The sequence below is a fragment of the Penicillium solitum genome (genome assembly GCF_028829755.1).
Source record: "Penicillium solitum strain IBT 25940 chromosome Unknown utg000001l_segment0_segment0, whole genome shotgun sequence".
NCBI classification, from domain to species: Eukaryota; Fungi; Ascomycota; class Eurotiomycetes; order Eurotiales; family Aspergillaceae; genus Penicillium; species Penicillium solitum.
Genome location: NW_027072121.1, coordinates 8953245 through 8972418, shown reverse-complemented (window position 1 = coordinate 8972418; position 19174 = coordinate 8953245). Strand labels below are relative to the sequence as shown.

General features: G+C 46.1%; 6 protein-coding genes across 6 annotated transcripts; 2 read left to right on the top strand and 4 right to left on the bottom strand.

The window, feature by feature from the left end:
- Positions 1-783: 783 nt before the first annotated feature.
- Positions 784-2826, bottom strand: N7455_003473 (alpha-amylase; the record flags this gene model as incomplete). The annotated part of the gene is made up of 8 exons (XM_065604494.1): positions 784-808; positions 888-1140; positions 1191-1413; positions 1482-1502; positions 1553-1576; positions 1634-2229; positions 2277-2696; positions 2760-2826. 8 exons carry the CDS (start codon positions 2824-2826, stop codon positions 784-786), a joined length of 1629 nt encoding a protein of 542 aa, XP_065462985.1.
- Positions 2827-3735: 909 nt separating this feature from the next.
- N7455_003472 (DUF3632 domain-containing protein) lies at positions 3736-4509 on the bottom strand (the record flags this gene model as incomplete). Its single annotated transcript, XM_040962302.2, has 1 exon — positions 3736-4509. The coding sequence occupies one exon, from the start codon at positions 4507-4509 to the stop codon at positions 3736-3738; it is 774 nt and encodes a 257-aa protein (XP_040807252.2).
- Positions 4510-5669: 1160 nt separating this feature from the next.
- N7455_003471 (putative mitochondrial phosphate carrier protein (Mir1)) lies at positions 5670-6791 on the top strand (the record flags this gene model as incomplete). The annotated part of the gene is made up of 4 exons (XM_040962292.2): positions 5670-5717; positions 5787-5857; positions 5923-6342; positions 6407-6791. 4 exons carry the CDS (start codon positions 5670-5672, stop codon positions 6789-6791), a joined length of 924 nt encoding a protein of 307 aa, XP_040807262.1.
- A 1780-nt stretch (positions 6792-8571) lies between these two features.
- On the bottom strand, positions 8572-9789 carry N7455_003470 (putative proline racemase; the record flags this gene model as incomplete). The annotated part of the gene is made up of 1 exon (XM_040962294.2): positions 8572-9789. One exon carries the CDS (start codon positions 9787-9789, stop codon positions 8572-8574), a length of 1218 nt encoding a protein of 405 aa, XP_040807253.2.
- Positions 9790-14793: 5004 nt separating this feature from the next.
- N7455_003469 (uncharacterized protein) lies at positions 14794-15099 on the top strand (the record flags this gene model as incomplete). The annotated part of the gene is made up of 2 exons (XM_065604493.1): positions 14794-14889; positions 14944-15099. The coding sequence occupies 2 exons, from the start codon at positions 14794-14796 to the stop codon at positions 15097-15099; spliced, it is 252 nt and encodes an 83-aa protein (XP_065462984.1).
- A 695-nt stretch (positions 15100-15794) lies between these two features.
- N7455_003468 (uncharacterized protein) lies at positions 15795-19081 on the bottom strand (the record flags this gene model as incomplete). Its single annotated transcript, XM_040961921.2, has 6 exons — positions 18842-19081; positions 18368-18788; positions 18243-18312; positions 17700-18191; positions 17381-17654; positions 15795-17326 (listed from the first exon to the last, which is right to left on the bottom strand). The coding sequence occupies exons 1-6, from the start codon at positions 18963-18965 to the stop codon at positions 15795-15797; spliced, it is 2913 nt and encodes a 970-aa protein (XP_040807638.2). The 5' UTR covers positions 18966-19081.
- Between the last annotated feature and the right edge of the window lie 93 nt (positions 19082-19174).

Below are 19174 nucleotides of genomic sequence, written 5' to 3'. Positions count from 1 at the left end.
CGGTGTCGTTTCCGGTTGCGTGCTGACGGGTTCGGCTTTCTAGCCGATCTGCCCTGACCGCCAAAAAATCATGAGAACAACCTTGGAAGAAGAACCTGGAAGAGACACCTGCAGCTAAAGAGGCCTCACGGACAATATTCTTTGGAAAGAAATTGACTAATGTGTGTATGTGTGGCGATCAAATATTTTTTCAAATGGTAGGGGATTCCAGGGTTAAGTTTAAGTGGCAGGGGGTTCCGACACACGTCACCACATGCCGCAGGCATGAAGTTGATGTGCACAGGCACCAAAGCACCCCGAAGACACCAAGAATGTTTGATTAAATGTTAGAATTGTACATTTACAGGGGAGATGAATGTATTAACATCATCATCGCTGAGATGAGTCTTTAACGTCCACACATTGACACAACATTACACCAATCTGTCAGATAGTAAAGTTGACGGCGCTATCCAGGGACTTCCCTTTCGTTTGGTTAACTTGAAGGCGCTGCTTCGAGGCAATTCTACCCGAATAGGTTGAGGTAGTATGTCTGCTGTCATATTTGAGTAACCAAAAGCCGTCAATTGTCATATGGACGTATGTACCTATCCCTTGCGCATCTGCAAGACATCGAGGGAAGCAGACTACAAATGGAGCCTCAAAACCCTCAATAAATTTTTTTTCAATTCTGGTAGCAAGGCATTAGGATTTCATCACTAACAAACACAAGTATTAAACATTAAAGCTCAATATAAATGAGTGTCTATCCACACCTAACCAGATATTCTGTCACATAAACTCTTAGAAGCTGTATATGTCATCGTTGCTAATATGAAATGACTAGTTAGTATCTCAATGCTTGATTTCCGAACACCAAAGCTCAGGTCTTGGTCTATGGAACTTACAAAGGCCGATTGATTTCATTTCTCCCCTCCGCTTGAGAGTTCACCCAGACACTAACACTCATAGCGGCGACTGGGAAAACTCCATAGCCGCAGTTATTAATGAGTACCGTCTCATCTCGCCAGTCAATAATATTTGTCCACAATTCCCCGGCATGTCTGTGACCAACAAACATGCGCTTGTAGGATGCACCACCGTTGCTGAGGATACAGGCAAGCCCGAATGGGTGTTTATAGCTCCCGTAGCGCACGAATCCTGTATAACTGTAAAAACTAACAGTTCACATCCACGGAAACTATACTGACCAATGCAGTTCCGTCTATTAAAGTAGTCTCGTTGTTCGCCATGTGCATATAGCTTTCGGGCACGCGTGAGTATGGGAAGCGCTCCGCTGCATGATGGCCCAGGCTGGGGCTCGGGTCCACCATTAATTCCATAGAGGTCTCCGTAGAAAATGCATGGCTGCCCTTGGCTTCGAAGGAGGATTAAAGAGTATGCGAGAGGTTTGAAAAAGGGTGCAATAATAGTCTGTCAGGAGCTTAAGCTCTCATCCACGTTCCGGGGTTGTATAATGCTGCAAGTTGGGTGTATCTCACCTCTAATGATTGTCCAGGCTGCTGTGAGATTGTAAGCTTCAGTAACACGACACAAAGGGTCTTCAACGTACTGTATCATGATTTCCCACAAAAGTCTGACGGTGAAAGTGACGTTAGTGGTAAACATTTCCGACAAGATGATTGAGTCTTACTACTGCATGCGACGGCATCTGCTCTACTAACGTGCCTTTGAAAATCTTTCGTAGATCACCACCTGCGATCTTGGAGATAGCTGCAAACCGGCCCAAAAGTGGCGCATCGAACAAGGAAACCCCATAATCCATTAATTTGAGATACCCAAGAAGCAGACCCACCTCTCCTCTCCAATACTCCGCGACTAAGAAGTAATCAGCACCAACCGTATTGCGCAAATGTGTCACAAATTCTTTCTGAAAAGAGGCGGAGTAATGTTTTGCTGCATCGATTCGCATCCCACTGATTGGTAATTCGGTGCCAATCCACTCTCCCCATTTCAATATATCAGCTCGAACTTCTGGATGGGAATGGTCGAGATCGGCAAACATCAAGTAGTCGTAATTCCCGTGCTCACCACTCACATCCTTCGCCCAGTCTTTGTTCGGTCCCTGTATTTTGTATATTGCATGCTGCTTCGTCGCATCGTCCCAGTCCACGCCGGTAAAATGTTGCCAGTGATACTTCATGGAGCTGTACTTCTCACCGCGTCCCGGAAAGTCGAAGCCGACCCAACCAGAGATGGTCAGAGGTGGAGATATTTCAGTGTTCCGATCTGAAAGATTTTGACATTGATAAGCACTCTGGTCTTCCCTGTGTCACCGGGGAGATAACCACCTTCTGGGTCCATCTTGACGACAGTGAACTTCTCGGTCGAATCCGCCCCAGCCTTCTGGTTCAAAATAGTATCCCAGTAAATCCCGAAGTGCATGTCCTGTGCAGCCCGTACCAAGCTCTGAAGGTCTTCCTTTGGACCCCATCGCGTGGCTCTTGTGCCCTTCTGATCGAATTCTCCGAGATCATACAGATCGTAAATATCGTACCCAATTCCAGATGGGTTCATCCCCTTGCACCCAGGCGGAATCCAGATATTATCAACTCCGATGTCTTTGAGGTCGGGGATTGCCTTGCGGAGGCGCTTCCAATGGCGTTGATCAGCCGGCACATGCCATTCGAAACCCTGCATCATGAGTGTGTTTTCGGGGGGAGACCACGACTGCTTTTCATCAAGTCCGACAGCATCTACTCGATATCGGGATGGTTAGCTTATATCAGGAAATGCATGGACATAAGGAATTTAAGAACCCTCGATCTCTCGCCACTTCTTGGCCCCGCTCTGGATCTTCAAACAGCAGCTTAGGAATGACAGCATTTGGTTGATGCGTGTCTCTAGCGCGAAGATGCTTGCATTGATGTGACTCTGGACCAATTATGGTCTCAGTGGTGTAGAGAGAAGAAATAATGGTATCTAGAAATCCTCAAATATACCATGGTCTCCAAAACTCAGGGCTGGGCGGAACTGACGAGTGACACTGACACACCCTGCTGTGCGAGACACATTGGCTGGTAAAGATTCAAAAACCTGCTCGTTGGGTTGGAAAAGCAAACGCGCTCTAGTTTTGAGATAAGATAAATGCTTAAATTCACATCTTCCTTTTGATATGAATATATTTTTGTCTTTTCATCTGCTTCATGGAGGTTTATTTGTGCAGGCTGTCGCAGCTGCGCTGTGGCAACGTCTAGGCACATCCAACCTCCAGTGAGCTTTGTACAAATAGTCAATGCGATGAATCAGTGTCACGAATAGTTGACGCGTCGATCTCGGACTACAATAATAAATATAGGTAGAGCATGGAAGGTCCGTAGTATATTGTACAGTACAAACATCTCGGATCGTGGGAACGGAACCAAGTACAAATATAGCCAATCACACAACTTGTTAAGAGTGACTAAAAGAGACTTGGCTCTAGGTATTGATTCGTGGGAAAGCAGGCTGAGAGCTGTCAATGACTAACGAAAGCGCCCTTCCAAGGTTCCAAGGCTGGAAATGCCTCAAAGTAGCGGTCTCGGCGTTGTGATAACAACATTTGAATGGTAACCAATTGTAAATACGTGTCCACAGTGGGGATGTGGCTCGTGCGCGGCGGAGTATTTTTGCGGCCAACTGACCCTTTTCATTATTCTTTTTATGCAATTCACGATTGCTTAAAATAGACAGCTCTAGAGATCTTCTATATTGTATATTGACAAAGCTGTGATAGAATTCTCCGCGCCTCATGTCTCACTTCTCAATCTCCTCCATCGTCCGCTGCGCATCCCTTGCTGCAGTTCTCACTTCGTCTCCAATCTCTTCTATTATAGCCAACTCCCCAAATCTCCCCTTCCAAAACTGCCACCTCTCCTTACAAAACCCATGTTGACCTTTCCAGAGTGGGCCTCCTTTCCCGAGAGCGCCATCAAACCCTTCATTCCACTGATAGATATCTGCCCCGAGAATATTGATCCACGCAGCAGCAGCAGGAATCAATGCTTCTAGTTTCCCCACGGATTGTTCTGTTGGTATTTCCAGTGCCTCGCGCAGGGTAATCAACCCAAACCAGGAGTATGCAAAGACAGGTTCTTTCGTCACCATCAAACGGGCAGTGAATCTATCCCGGTTGATAATTCGCGAGATTGCGCTTTGACGAGAGTCAGGGGGTCCAGCCGGTACGGATGCATTCCACTCATCGCGGAATTGCCAGCCAAGCATTGGTAGATCTTTCCAGACTTGCATATCGTGGAGCGAAATGGAATCTCCGTTTGATGTTTTTGCATTGGGGAGTTTTGACAGTTGGACTAGCACATTGACGAGTTTGTCATGGTGATCGGGGAAGTCGTATGCACACTTGAATATCAAGCTCCATAGGCTGGTAATTCCCCCCTCGGGATCCGAGTCGTCTGCCAAGGAGATTGAGGCCAAATATTCAGCGGCTTGCTGTGCAGATATACTATCGCTAAAGAGGTCTTGCAGAATCGCAAATCGAGGGGCAAAAGTATCTTCTGTGATAGCGACCATTTTCGGAGATGGTTGATCAGAAATAAGTTTTTGTATAGTTATGATAAAGAACAGCTTTAGTGATGTTGTAAATTTCTAGACTCAAGTTCTAGGGATTTAATTCTTTCTTATCACTCGGCGTGAATATTGGTCATCTCGAAGCTCAGTATCCCATAGTGGCCTCGTGGCCTCTATCTGCTGATCTCATTGGTTCTGATTCCAAGGTTGCATAGCTTCACCTAAAGTCCGATAGCCCTGAGTACGCTAAGTCAGGGTCCTACGGCAGTATTTTGTCATAACGGCATGCAGTTTTGAAACGCCTCGGTTCTTTTTGGGAAATCAACTTAACCTTGTTATATTTGTGCATCGACTTTCACCCACAGCCCTTACTTTGCATCCAATCAATAAGATAGGTAAGTTCAATCGCAGACTAGTTAGTATATCAAAAGTTGATTATATGATGACTTAGAGAACGCCTCATCATTTTCTGCTAGGCGATAGTCTAAATATGGCTATATAACTCATGTAGTTCGAATGTTGTATACCAGATGTATAGATAATATAACATAATGGCCGCAAATAACTACCTTCACATGTCAGACTAATACGTGTCCACTGTGACGTAGGAGAGAGATGTGGCTGGTGCGGACAATCTCCCAGTTCCAACGTGGGTCTGATATTGCAATGTGATTTTCTTTGTATGTACTCCGTAGTATACAGTGCAATGTGCTCTATACCAACACTTCACCAATTCTATTACGATGAACGATGAACGATGAGCCTTAAAAATAGCTTGGAATGTGCCCCTATCAAAATCCCTTTGCGGTTCCCCATCCCGCCTATTTCCGGCAACGGGTTCCAACCACCAACATCCGGGATGACGTCTAATAGCCAACCTCAACCTTCAAGTTAAGGGTTTGATATAAGTAGATGAATATAATACATAACAATTGACTATGTAAAAAGGATTGCGAATAAAACGCTATGCGGTTGACCGGGCGATCGGAGTTTAGTGTGGCTACCGAGTGGCTCCCGCATTGGCCGCGAAAAGTTTTCGGGTTCGGCGGCCCCATCCCTTTCAAATCCTTTCTTCTTCTCTTCCACTCCCAAAGGCTTCAATTGCATCCCATCCTCTCCTCTCTTTTTAACGTTTTTCTTTACGTTATTTCACATCCATCAAAATGGCTGCCCCTACCGCCCCCAAGCAGGAGATGAGCGCTCTCAACCTCGTATGTTTTGAACCCGAAACTCCATAATACTTTAAAATGCTTTAAAACTGACTCGATTCTTGCTTCCAGTACTCTCGCTTCGCTTTCGCCGGTGCCATGTGCTGCGCTATCACCCACGGTGCTGCCACTCCTCTCGATGTGTAAGTTCCTGAAACTATCGTTAGTGCGCGAGCTAGAATTTCCGCTCATACCCGGTCCTTCACAGCGTCAAGACCCGTATCCAGCTTGACCCCGTCACCTACAACCGCGGTATGCTCGGTGGTTTCCGCCAGGTCGTCCAGAACGAGGGTGCTGGCGCTCTCCTGACTGGTTTCGGTCCTACCGCCGCCGGTTACTTCCTCCAGGGTGCCTTCAAGTTCGGTGGATACGAGTTCTTCAAGCAGCAGTCCATCAACGCCCTTGGCTACGAGACTGCCAAGAACAACCGCACCGCTGTCTACCTCGCCTCCGCCGGTGCCGCTGAGTTCATCGCTGATATTGCCCTGTGCCCTCTCGAGGCCACCCGTATCCGTCTTGTCTCCCAGCCTACCTTCGCCAGCGGTCTCCTCCCTGCCATGACCCGCATCCTGAAGGAGGAGGGCATTGGTGCCTTCTACTCTGGATTCGGACCCATCCTGTTCAAGCAGTAAGTTTCTGATTTCCCTGGTTCGGTTTATAATGAAATTTCCCACTAACTCGAACTTCCCCAGGGTCCCCTACACCATGGCCAAGTTCGTCGTCTTCGAGAAGGTCTCCGAGGCCATCCTCTCCAAGGTCAACAAGGAGACTCTCTCCGACGGTGGCAAGACCGGTATCAACCTCGGCTCCGGTCTCATCGCCGGTCTCGCCGCCGCCATCATCTCCCAGCCCGCCGACACCATGCTCTCCAAGATCAACAAGACCCCCGGTGCTCCTGGTGAGGGTACCGTCACCCGTCTGATCAAGATCGCCAAGGAGCTCGGTATCCGTGGCTCTTACGGTGGTATCGGTGCCCGTCTCTTCATGGTTGGCTCCATCACTGCCGGTCAGTTCGCCATCTACGGTGACATCAAGCGCATGCTCGGTGCCACTGGCGGTGTTGAGATCGGTAAATAAATGACTCGAGTCTAATATGCTCGGGAGGATTATAGAGACTACCCTTAGAATTCTTTTTGTTTTACGCCTTGTCCATCCCCCACACACGATGTACAATATTTTGTCTCAGTTTCCTTTCAAGAACAAGCTCGCCATTTTGTCACATTTACAATTATTTTCCATTTCTTTCGTAAAGTAACCGTCTTTAGTCATTGATTACGTATTTGACCCCTTGGCACCTGGGCGTACGTATTTGTCTAGTCTTGAGAAGGCATGTGCCACTACAATATACGCTGCTGCCTCGAGGGCTTGTACCTAGAAGAGGCTTCTCAGGTGATTCGGCCGATTCCTTCGGATGCCAATGCACTTGAATAGAATACAATAGCTGGGCGTTTAAGGAAAAGGAGTTGTGGAGGCTTGGTGACATTTGGGTTGAAGCTGCAGTCAATTAGGACGATCTCCAATATATTTATGTCCGGTCCTGACAGATTCTAAATTTGGAGTTAGTGGCTTTTTATCTGTGCTTTCATATCGAAATATAAGATATCGTTCGTTTTTGAGTATTGTTGGAAGATATCCGCAACATACTGACGTTGATCCTATAGTTCCGACGCTGAATTCAGAATTCATAGCACACTATTTTACCATGGATATAGTCGTGGGCTATTTAAATAATTCATCATGACTCCACATAGAATTTGTCGACCTTTTTTCCTAATCCCTCTTCATCTCTCTCTCTCTCTCTCTCTCTCTCTCCACTCTCCACTCCCTACTCTCAAAAACTCCACATATTTCTCGTCTCACCATGGAGAACGATAATATTATCGCCTCCGACCTCCTCACTCTCATACTATTAATTGCCGTGGTCTCCTTGTGGGGTTTCATCGTCATCTACTTCGTCGTGATGTACAAGTTCTCCCGCACACAATATACCTCGGGGTCAGACCCTCGGGTTTCTATAAAATGGGAACTATCTATAACTAGGCGTCCAGATCCATATATGGAAACACAACACCAGTGGTGTTGCCAAAAGGACATCTAGGAATGGTGTCTGTACCCTTGGTGCAGCGCTGCACCAAGGATCCAAGTCATCATTCATTTCAATTTTTCTTCGCTTTAAACAGAGGCATTGAATGGACCCCGGGCATTTCCTGTCCAATATTAAATGGGTGTTTATTTGCTTGCGCTATTGGGAGTGCCATGAGTTGCTGTATATTTGTTTGGTCAGGACGACCTTGGAATCCTTTTGGGCCTTGTCCGTCCCAACACACGATGTACAATAGCTATTCTGTTCCAGTTTCCTTTCAAGAGCAAGCTCGCCATTTTGTTACATTTCCATTTTTGTCGTAAAGTAGCAGTATGTTAATCTGGATTATGTATTGACGCCTTAGGGGCAAACAAATTGAATTTCAAGAGGCAGGCTGAGAGATAATGGCAGGAATACCTGCGAGGGCATAAATGAGACTAGACCTGACACCGGTCATTTCGGTGCTGGAGAGAGGTTTTGTGTTGACCTGGGGATGATAATGTGTAAGGTCTTGCAGGGCAAAAAGAGCTGGAGAGACAGGGGGGGGGGGGCAAATAAAAATAACATCGCTGCCAAACGAACGGCAACCTAACAAAAAGAATATTGAAGGGGTGGCGTATATATAAGGGAGGTCCAGTGGTAAGCGGCGCCTCGTCGCTTATGCAGCGCCATGTCGCCAGCTTGACCATAGGCCTAATCCCCAGGCAGCTTAGGCATGTACATTTCAATTTATGTTCAAAATAGGACAAACACAAGCACAAATATCAAATTGCACTACAAAGCAATATCCCTCACAGAGAATCCATCCACCCCGAGGCCATCCTCCTTCTCTACCACGAAGGAATGATATCCGGTATAATACGCATATCCCTCAACACACACTCGCACAATATATTGGTCTGCTCCACCTGTGCCAGCATCATCAAAGACAGACCCAACAAATCCAGAAAGACCTCTGTATGTACGAGTCACTAGAGAGTTATAGATCCTCTTCTCGCCCGCAGGCAAAGACCCTTTGGCGTGTGCAAGAGCCACCCTGGCAGCAACACAGCCTCCAGTGGGAGACCGGTCGATCTGCTGGTTCGCAAAGAAATAGATCCCCGTCTCCTCGCCACTAGCCTCCCGCTGCGCACGAGCAGCCGCCGTCCCTTCCGGGGCACTAACGTGTCCCAGTCGCGTATCCGTGATCATAATGCCGTACAACACTCCCTCCTCAGCAGTCCGAATATCCCGAGTGAGATGTTTCAGATCCGGGTTGGTAACCACCGCCTCCTTGAGCAACTTTGTCGCATGGTCCATCTCCTGCAACTTAACTTCACCCAGTCCACTAGGAAATCCCAATTCCTCAGCACTAATCATACAATAGTACGCACCACCATAAGCAAAGTCCGCCGTAACAGCAGTCTTGCCCCGAAGCTCGGCCCAGCGATACTTCTCAGGAACAGGAATCTGAAAGGAGATACCTGTAGCAAACGACGGCACAGACACGAACGAAACAGGCCGTGACGCATCCGACTTCCCAGACGCCAAGGTGGGGACCGCAACCTCGACCACTCCACAGGGCACATGCAGATTCAGAGTCGTCGTCCGGGACACGGGGTCATATTTCAATTCCTTGCGACGAGGAAATACCTTCTCGTCAACGTCGACAAGGAACCGACCCAGCGCGATCGTCGCATGTCCGCACATAGTCGAGAACCCTTCATTGTGCATAAACAGAACGCCCATATGGGCGTTTCCGGAGGCGACGAGCTCGGTCTCCGGGCGTAGTATTGCGCCATACATGTCATAGTGGCCGCGCGGTTCGAGCATGAGAACGCGGCGGAATTCGTCGAATTGGGCTTTTGCTTGCGCTCTTTGCTCCAGGAGTGTACCTGTTAGAGGTGGGATCCCGTTCCAGATGATTCGTGTTGGCTCGCCTGCTGTGTGCATTTCGACGCAGGTTATCGGCCTGATGGGGCCGGGGGCTTCGAGGGGTTGTGGGATTTCCATATTTTGGGGATGGGGATGGGGATGTTGGAGCTAGGAACGAATTTTGGTATTTAGATTTGTTTGAATGTAATGGTTTGCTCCGCGGTGCGAACTGGCACTGGTTTTATACGAACAGTCCCCCGACGTCGGAAGGCGGGCCCGAGAATTTAGATAACGCCTTTGCCCGAACAGGTAGGTGGGAGCTTGTCAAAATAAGGGCGCGGGCACCAATAATCGTGCTTGACTTATGTTTTTCTCTTTGTATGTGCTTTCTTGCCAAACATGTAGATATACAATCTTACTTGTCTTGATTATTACATACATAGTTAGTCTTCTGTTTGTTTCTTGGAAAATCGGATGGTGGAGCGGGAGGGGTTCTGTCCAGATCCACTTTATATATATCAATCACTAACTAGCTCATGGGTATATAGCATCCTTTCTGGCACGATGATAAATATAATGAAAGCGCAAGGTGAACGAGATTAGAATCGAGTCAAAAAGCGAGTTAACCATTTAATATTGCCCTTTTCCTATTTTTATGCTGCAGGGCCCCACGAATTCAGACACAGTTCGAATAGTCTCGCTGTAACGACATGGAGAGAAACGAGGCTAAGTAAATGGTCCTGTCTAAAGTATCTATAAATTGAATAGATAAAGCCATATATCTATTTACTGTGCCACTTCTGAAAGCTAATATGTTCGGAGCAGTCAAGGCCTAGCCTCAATTTCTCTCCTCGGCTATTCGTCAGGAGTAGTTCGATTCATCGTCATGTGCCTGCTTTCCTCGTATACTTGGATAGTTCTTTGATGTAGGGCATTCCTTCTAGCCCTCTGGCTCTTTGGAATGATTGGTTACCATTGGATATAGAGTAGAGAAGCAGACTATGAGCCTGTCTTTCAATATAAACCACGCCTAGCGACATTTTCGTAAGCAAAACTAACATATAGTGGCACGTCGAAAATGCGGCAATGACGTTCTATTGCAAAAATAGATCAGCTCACGGTATAATCTATGGAAACTTGACTATAACAGAACATATCATCACCCCTCTCCCACCCCCATGCCACCACGACTGGGCAACGCAATATCAAACTCACGTTTGGTTTTAGTATATTCCACATATCTGAACATAATGAAATATCTCACATCGTATGATTCGATTTTGTTCTTGCTATTGGTAACTCAACAATCGGCCCAAAAACTAAGAGCCACCACTTACTTACCCACCCACACACATGATGACCCTACGTTATAGTTCAACCGTTCTAACCACATCGCGAGCAACAATCGAGCAAAATGAAAGCCAGAAAGGCAAAAAGATTGACCGACGCAGGGATCGAACCTGCAATCTCTTGATTCGTAGTCAAGCGCCTTGCCATTGGGCCAGCCGGCCTGTTGTGAAAGATTTGGCCCAATTTTGCTATATGGGGCAGCAGACTTTTTGAGGGCAGGCCCCACTTAAAAAGTCCGCATCGGGATTTTTGTGCCGTTTTCAACGACTATTTTCTCGAGCCATAGGTATATGAGATCAATTCAATTTCAAATGATCAAAGCGAAAATAATTTGGTCTCGATGGGTGAAATCATTCTTGTGCATTATCCTTGGACTTTCTAGCATCCAAACGCGATATTATTTGCTTCGGACTCTGAAAGGAGTGGTCTGTGATAGTTAAATAGTTATATGTAAGTTCGAGATATTTAACCATAATAGAAAGATGTAGAATATTGTATTATAATGTAGATATTTTAAGTATATGCCCAACTATCAAAAAATAAAAATAAAATAAAAGAGATATACGTACATTGATTTAATTGGAACTTCTGTATGGAGTAGATATCACTCTACAATACTACACTATGACGACCTGATCGGTGGTATACTAACATCACTTTCACAGCTGCCTAGACCCGGCTTCCTATATATCCAATGCCGGGTGCTTTTCAAGACTAATCCCGTCGAATAAACAAAAACGAATTACATACCCCAAGAAGTCTAATAATATTTCGCTGATAGCCTGTACACCCATCTATATATTCACCCACCCCTTCTTCATCCACGCACCCTGAGATATCCGTTTTCTAAACCTCGGGATACTTGAAGCATGTCTATTAATATACTAAGCTATGCATAGCCTAACTGGCGTACTGTTTAGCTCGCGGTGATCATGATCGACCGAATGGGGTAGCAAGAGCTAAAAAAAAGTACCTTGTTGCAAACTAATGAGTATATTCAGAGCAAGAAAAGGCAAAAAAATGCTCACATGCCGATTTGAACGACAGACCTCGTGATAGACTAGACAATACTAGTCACGCGCTCTACCAACTGAGCTATGCGAGCCTTGATTGGTGATCAATGACCAAGCTGCTTTATGTGGAAAATAACGGTAATTAGCGTGTTTGAATTAACATGTTAACGCATGTCGCCCCAAAACATATGATTCACAATCAAAATAAAAAATAGGTGGATTATTTTTTCCCGAAAAAAACGTTCAGTGGTCGCCATTGACCAATCAAAGTTAGGTGGAGTGGAGTTGATCCATATGAATAGTTTCAGATCTACAAGTATGTACGGGCTCTCTGTATCGCTTGAGATGCCTTATCAAACGAAACAAGAGGATGTAAAGCACCAATTTGCACTAGTGTTAATTCTTCCGCTTGAGGAATATGTATAAGGAAAATCCAAGTACTCTGTGGAAATGCCGAATTACCCCCGTTCTACTCTACACTATAGAGAGATCATACATCGATGAAGGTCGAGAACAAGCTTCATACCCTGGAGGAAAAAGAAAAGGGGGGGGGGAAAGACGAGATGGCTCTCACGTTTCTAGTCTTCATAATACTTAGTACAGGAGGAAAGACGACTTAAATCCGGGATTGCCTTTTTTATATCACATGATCTAGGGAAAGTTCGGCCTAAAATGGTATATCTGTGGATTGGATTAATTAAATGCAAACTTCGTTTTTGTCTTAAATACATTTAATTCTTCCTCACTATAACCAGCTCGCATAGCTCAGTTGGTAGAGCGCGTGACTAGTATTGTCTAGTTTATCACGAGGTCTGTCGTTCAAATCGGCATGTGAGCATTTTTTTGCCTCATACTTCTTTTTAGTCAGTAGGAAATCTGGCAATAGTTAACAAACTGCGCGACAAAGAAAGGAGAGGGAGGCAATGGCAATACATATATATAAGTGGGAAACCTTCAATGTTGTCAGAGTTTCCGCTTCACGCAACTTGAAACTTTTTAGAGCACGTCTCTCTCCTCTTCTCTCTTTCACATTACTCCTTCCAGGTTCACCTCCAAAAGCTATATATATATATCTTCGTGTATGCACAAAGCTTATAAATCCCCACCCCTACCTACCTACCTAGATGATAACCCATGCAGATAAGTATAGCGAGCTCTGGATACGGACATCCCGAACCTGCCGGAGGAAGGGTCTTTTGGCTAGCATTGATGAACCTTTAGAAGTTCTCCGAGCGTACGCTCGCAAGCACGGATTCTACATCTCGTCATAACGCGGAGAACGGCTACGCACTCGAGGCAATGAAGAAATCATGTCATCTTATTTGTTGTTCTGCGCTAGAGAGTCATATAACAGCAATGGTGGTGAAAGTAGCTGCACCTGGAGAATGCATGCTTCCTAGAACCCCGATAGGGATGACTGGAGTTGAAAGGAGGAAGGTGGAGCTGCGACAGATGCACTCAGGATCAAGCTCAGTGCGACAGATCGTGGGTTGAAGATGAGGGTTGAGCTTGATAAGGACGCTTGCGTAGGTAGATGAACGCTGCCCGCTTATGCGTCCAAGGTTCCGGTTTGTCGTGTTTTTTTGGAGGTCTTTTAGATGCCTTGTTGGTCAGGTTTCCATAGGCTATTTAACCTTCTTCCCTCTTTCCCCTCTCGTCCCCTGGGCAAATACCTAGGTAATATTTACTATATAGAGCTGATTAGAAAGGTGCGTAGGCATTTCTGGGGTTACCTTTGTTGACCTTCCTGTTTCCTCTCTCCTCTCTCCTCTCTCTCTTGTCTCCATTTTCTTGTTCAATTCCCGGTTCAACAGGCCCGTCTGCTTCATTTGCTGAGTATTGTTATTGACACTAAACTTCTATTAGGGGCCACCGAAGTATTGCCCTGGGCCTTTCTCACTTTTCACTATGGCCAGTTCAAATACATGCATCGTCTTGCACCAATGAGCCATATATCAATTCTCCACGCTTGCGCTCTCAAACAAGCTCCGACCTACCTTCGTCTTCAAAGGAAGCTGATTTTCTGAGCGAATCAAATGATAAAAAGCAGCACCACTACTCCCAAAACCCACGGAATGGACTTTACAGACAGCATAAGAAAGAATCGCGCGGACATTCTTCCTTGGATCGAGGGTGTTTACTCCAATTCTCATTTGAGATTGACACATTCAACCATACTTTATTGTCTATTCTCATGAAGAAGCAGTCTTTCAAGTAGGCGATTTTTGCGTGGGGCTACACCAGCCACATTATCAGCGACATCATCGGCGTTGTGCATGGATTCATACGCAAAGCACTTGAAGTTGCCTCCAAAGGCACACAGATCAAAATATAGCCCTGCTGATGGGCGACCCCGTTGAGAGGTACAAGCAGGCCATGTCAACGATCGAGGTTCTGGTCAAGACTTGGTCTGTCATCAATCACCTTGCATGTCCCGACCTCAGGAAGCCCATCCGGGATCTTTCAAATCCTCAAAAGAATCAGACTTGAAACATGGAGCCTGCAAGGTTCTTCCTCCTTCCGGGTCAATCTCCCTGGCCATTTTAATGATTTATTGAGTGTCAATGTCGACATTTGCTGGAACCAACAGATCTGGTTGACAAAGGCACCATATCTAGTTGACAAAAGGGCCGAGCACAACGTCATTCGACTAATTCATGATGGGAATGGGCCTGGGCGGATAGGCACTTCAGCTGGATCCTTGTTCGAAAACTCAGCCAAAAACAGCTCCAGGCTGGTGATGCCAACTGAGGTGCCGAAGAAAGGATGGTTTATCAAAATGCGCCGTGGAATCACACCTAAATGCGGGATCTCGGCATTGATGGCTCATCTCCAAGAGCTCCTCACATCAAACACCCACCGCGAGTTGCTCTTGGTACGTATAACTTTCTGTTGACATCAACAAGCTTGCTAACATTTTGGTGTGAAGTTGCGCTCTGGGTCGATCCAATATTGTGTTCCTGAAGACCCTAGGGACATCGATGACGGAGGTGACTCTCGTTTGGACTACGAATCTCCGGGTATGGCAAGTTGTTGGAAAAGGTCGCCGGCTTTTGGTCCCCGTCAAATGAAGAAAGGTTCATAACCTCGTGGATATTGAGGATAATGGATGTGGTATGTCGCCTCGGTGGCGAGCCTTTGAGGATTGTTGTGGGCCGATTTACAAACTCAGTGTTCGACCATTCAACTATCAATTTGTTAATCTTGACAGATTTGTGGGCCTAGTAGGATAAAAGGAAGAACCAGGGAGTCCATGCAAGACTGGAAATTGAACATTGTGAAGCTGTCTAATCTCTTCATACCTGAAGCCATATTTATGAACTTCTCTTCCGCCCTGTAGATATAAGAAAATCCTTATTCCTTTGTAAGAGCTCTCTCATCTCTCCTCTTTCCACAAGGTCGCAGTTGATATCTATTATAAGCGCATTGTTTTCTCTCTGTTTTTCTAGCGCTCCGATAAGACCAGATCACAAGAGTATGTGAACTCTGCAAAGTTTTATGCTTTTTACAACCTTCGCATATATCATGAAGTCCATTTTTTCCCTACTATGCGTTATTAAAAAGGGCATCTTAAAGATAAAACACACCGGAGTATTATATTATGTATAACGCCCCTATCTCATCTATAATATTTATCCAGTTAGGTAAATCAGGTTATGAAAGTCCTACGTTGTTAGCGATAGAAGCTGTATACATGGCCGACTACTGTTGTAGCTCCTAAAGCAGGTAGTTGATATAGATGCAATATTATTCCAAGGTTTGCAGCGCCCACTTATGGAGTCAGCCAGCCACCATACCTTGGTAAGGGTATGATATACCGGGCCACCAGGACTCGAACTCATCTAGCTCCTCATTTATAATCTCTTTGATCCGAGTGCCGATAACAAGAGAGATCCTGTAAGGAACAGGTCTCTCGTCTACCTCTAAAACCACACCAAGTTTTCTCACCTCCTTGTGATGTTCTTCATCGTAGGGGTCCAGTTTTGACAGAAACTGGATCATGCAACTGTGCCAGTAGCCCTCCAGGAATTCCAGCACCGGCAGGCCAAACCCCTCGAACTTAGCTTCAAGCTCGGAGACAAGTCTTTCCAGGTCTTTGAGTCTCTCCTTTTCCTCCTCCAAGATATCGTCAATCTCGCTTTTATCTTTAGATTTTGACCTATGTGGAAAATTCGGGGATATTCCAGTACAGCATGTATGGGTTAGACTCAATGCATCAAATGTGAAACATCTGATGAGGACTTGGTCGGCTTTTGGGTAATTCCTATGCCACTCGATCAAAATTTTCAGGAGCCGTCGAAGCCTCTCTGCAGGATAAGGAGCGGAGTACAGAGAAGGAAGAATGCTGAAAACCAGCCGGAGGGCGACAGATAATGTGGTGCATCCACCAGGAGAGCAAGCGCAAGCACATGCGTCTCTAACAAAAGGAACCAGGGAGTCTTTGTTTTTGTTAAGCAAAAACGTCTGCAGCCAGTAGTCCCAATTATCCTCATGCTGGTTTGAAAGAATATTCATAGTAATACGCTCGGTGAGCAGATGGGCAACCCTTGCATTTGTCCCCGGTAGCTTCCGTGAAGCATCGGCTCCCTTTGAAATGAACCATTTCAGGGCTTTGACAAAGCACTTGCTGTTACGTGAATTCATAACGATTATTGGTGTCATTCCGGCGGAGCCAAGTGGGGCTACTCCAGGTATACCTGGTAGGTCAACGCCATAAAAGCCGGCTTGGTAGAGTTCCTCCATCGTCTCAGCTGAAAGGAGGTTACGATAATGGTACAAAGTGACACCAGGGTCCATCGGTCGCAATGAGGAGTCAAGTTTCCTCCCTGTCTCAACTAGAACTGTATATACGTAACCGGCATCGATATCAAGAAGCTCACCTTGTCGAAGACTGGGGAGTTTATCGGGCGGTAGGTAGGATCGAGCAAGCTCCCACAATCTTTTGCGGCGGGCAGCCAATTCCTTGACCAGGAGAGATCTGAGTGTCTTAGATCTGCAGGTTCCAATATCTCGAGCACTTAGTGTCCACCCGAGTTCAAGTAACTGTTCCGCCGAATGATAGTAGCCATCATGGTCGGGATCTGCGTCCTTTATGTTTCCTATTGCACGCTCAAGAGGGAATGTCGAATTTTGCTCATTTGCTCCGGAGTCTAACAACATCCTCACTCCATTGGACCATCCAAATGCAAATTCAAGTATTGAAAAACTGCCGATCTTGGTACTGGGCAAGATACGGCCCGATTCGAGTAAGTCCTCAAGGTCCTTTTCCGATTCCTGGAGGATCACCATTTGGATATCTGGCATTGAGACAGCTGGAGAGTTTGTCAGCAGTGCACTTGATAATGCCGACTAAACAGTACACGCACAGTCCTCGTCTCGTGAAAGTAGGTACTTCATGTTTCTTTTTTCAGTGAATGAAATCGAATATGATGCATTGATGATCAGGGGGCCACCGGCACTGATAAGCTGTGTTGCCAATGCGTATTCTTCCTCTTGAAATAGTATTCGATCACAAAGGCTTCTCAAAATCCCCCGAGAATTGTCTGGCTTGGAACCGCAGTGTAATAGGAATCTGACAAGTTTGTGGAGTCCTGGGACCAAATCTCGGCGATCTTCCAGTTGAGTGACGTACTTAAAGAGCTGTCATAAGTTAGCTTTGCTGGACATTATACTGGGCAAACATACATCCACAAACGAGACCGGACCGTCCAAGGACATGTTGAACATTTTATCAGAAGGTGTGGCCGTTCCTTCACTGAATGCTTGTTGGAACAGACAAATGATATCGTCACATGTCTGATTGAATTCGGGACGCGGAGGCGATTGGAAAGCCTCACTGCCCCATTTATTACGCAGGCCATATGACCAGTCATCATCCGCTCGTAAAAATTGCATGTGAAATGTGGGCGCAATTGAAAACCCCCCGGCCCCTGTTGACATCGAAAACGATGCAGTAATGACAAATCGAAGCAGGCGGCTGTAATAGACGTATCGTCTAGGAACAGCATTTGACTTTTCAGGTCGTGGATAGCGAAATATTGCTGAGCCAGTTGCCTTCGTACTCCATGGTTCTATTTCCGAACTTGCTTTTGCAAATGGCAGCTGTTGGTAGCCATAATCGCAGCATGACCGAATCAGACTCGGAGGGGGCTTGTTCCCGGCAGTCACCATGAGACGCTGAATCACTCTGTTAGTGTATATCCAAATGCATAGTGTAGGTGGCAGTACCAGCTGGCGTAATTCATTCATGATTGCCTCCTGTGAAGTCACTAGTCCGATAATTTCTCGAGTGGAGTAACTATACAGCTAGTGAGATTTGCGCAGAGGAGTCAGTTGCCATTTATTACACTCACATGGCCAATGCCGTTTGTAACCCCTGTTCGATACCATCCAGGTCATTTGATATCTCGCTTAAAGTATCCTTGCGAAACAGATATGCAGTTTTCCTGAGCGGTGCACGGATTCTATCGGGAATAGTCTTCGACGCAGAATCAATCTGGTGATGAACAAACTTGGTTTGAAGTCTTTCCACACAGCTTTTAAGACTCAAAGCTTTCTCCTCGAGGTCTTTCGCGATTTCGGGGTGGGTGGTTCGAGTATCTTCGATCATGTCGCGCAGCTTGTTCAAAGGCATGAGGAGACTGCCAGCCTTGCTGCCGATGCTTTGAATTTCTTGGTCGTAGCCTCGCCACGTTCGGTAACCGGAAAATATTTCTTGGCAAACCTCAAGGCCAAGGGATATTATTCCCCCAGCGGTTCTTGTGGACAAAGGGTCTGTTATAAAGGTTAGTACGATCCACTCCAAGAAAGAATCGCTCGCAACATACCTGGAGGGAGATGAAAATTGGCAGTGATCGGACCTTGATTATGTCCGATCTGTAGTCCAGAATTCGAGTCACCGAATGTTATAGTGGAATTCATCATCGTAGCCACAGAGGGCTTCCCTGGCATTCAGGAGGAACATGTGGGGGGTACACTTTGCTTAAGTGTCAGTGTCAGCCTGCTGAGGCATCGGTGGTAATATGAAACAGAGCGTCGCGATAAAAAGATGGACAAGGAGTTGGACACGAATCAATCATAGGAGACTATGCAGATAGATGCAGACAAATCCACAGAACCCCCAAAGCCAAGATAAGCTAGTCCGAAGCAGGCCATAGTAA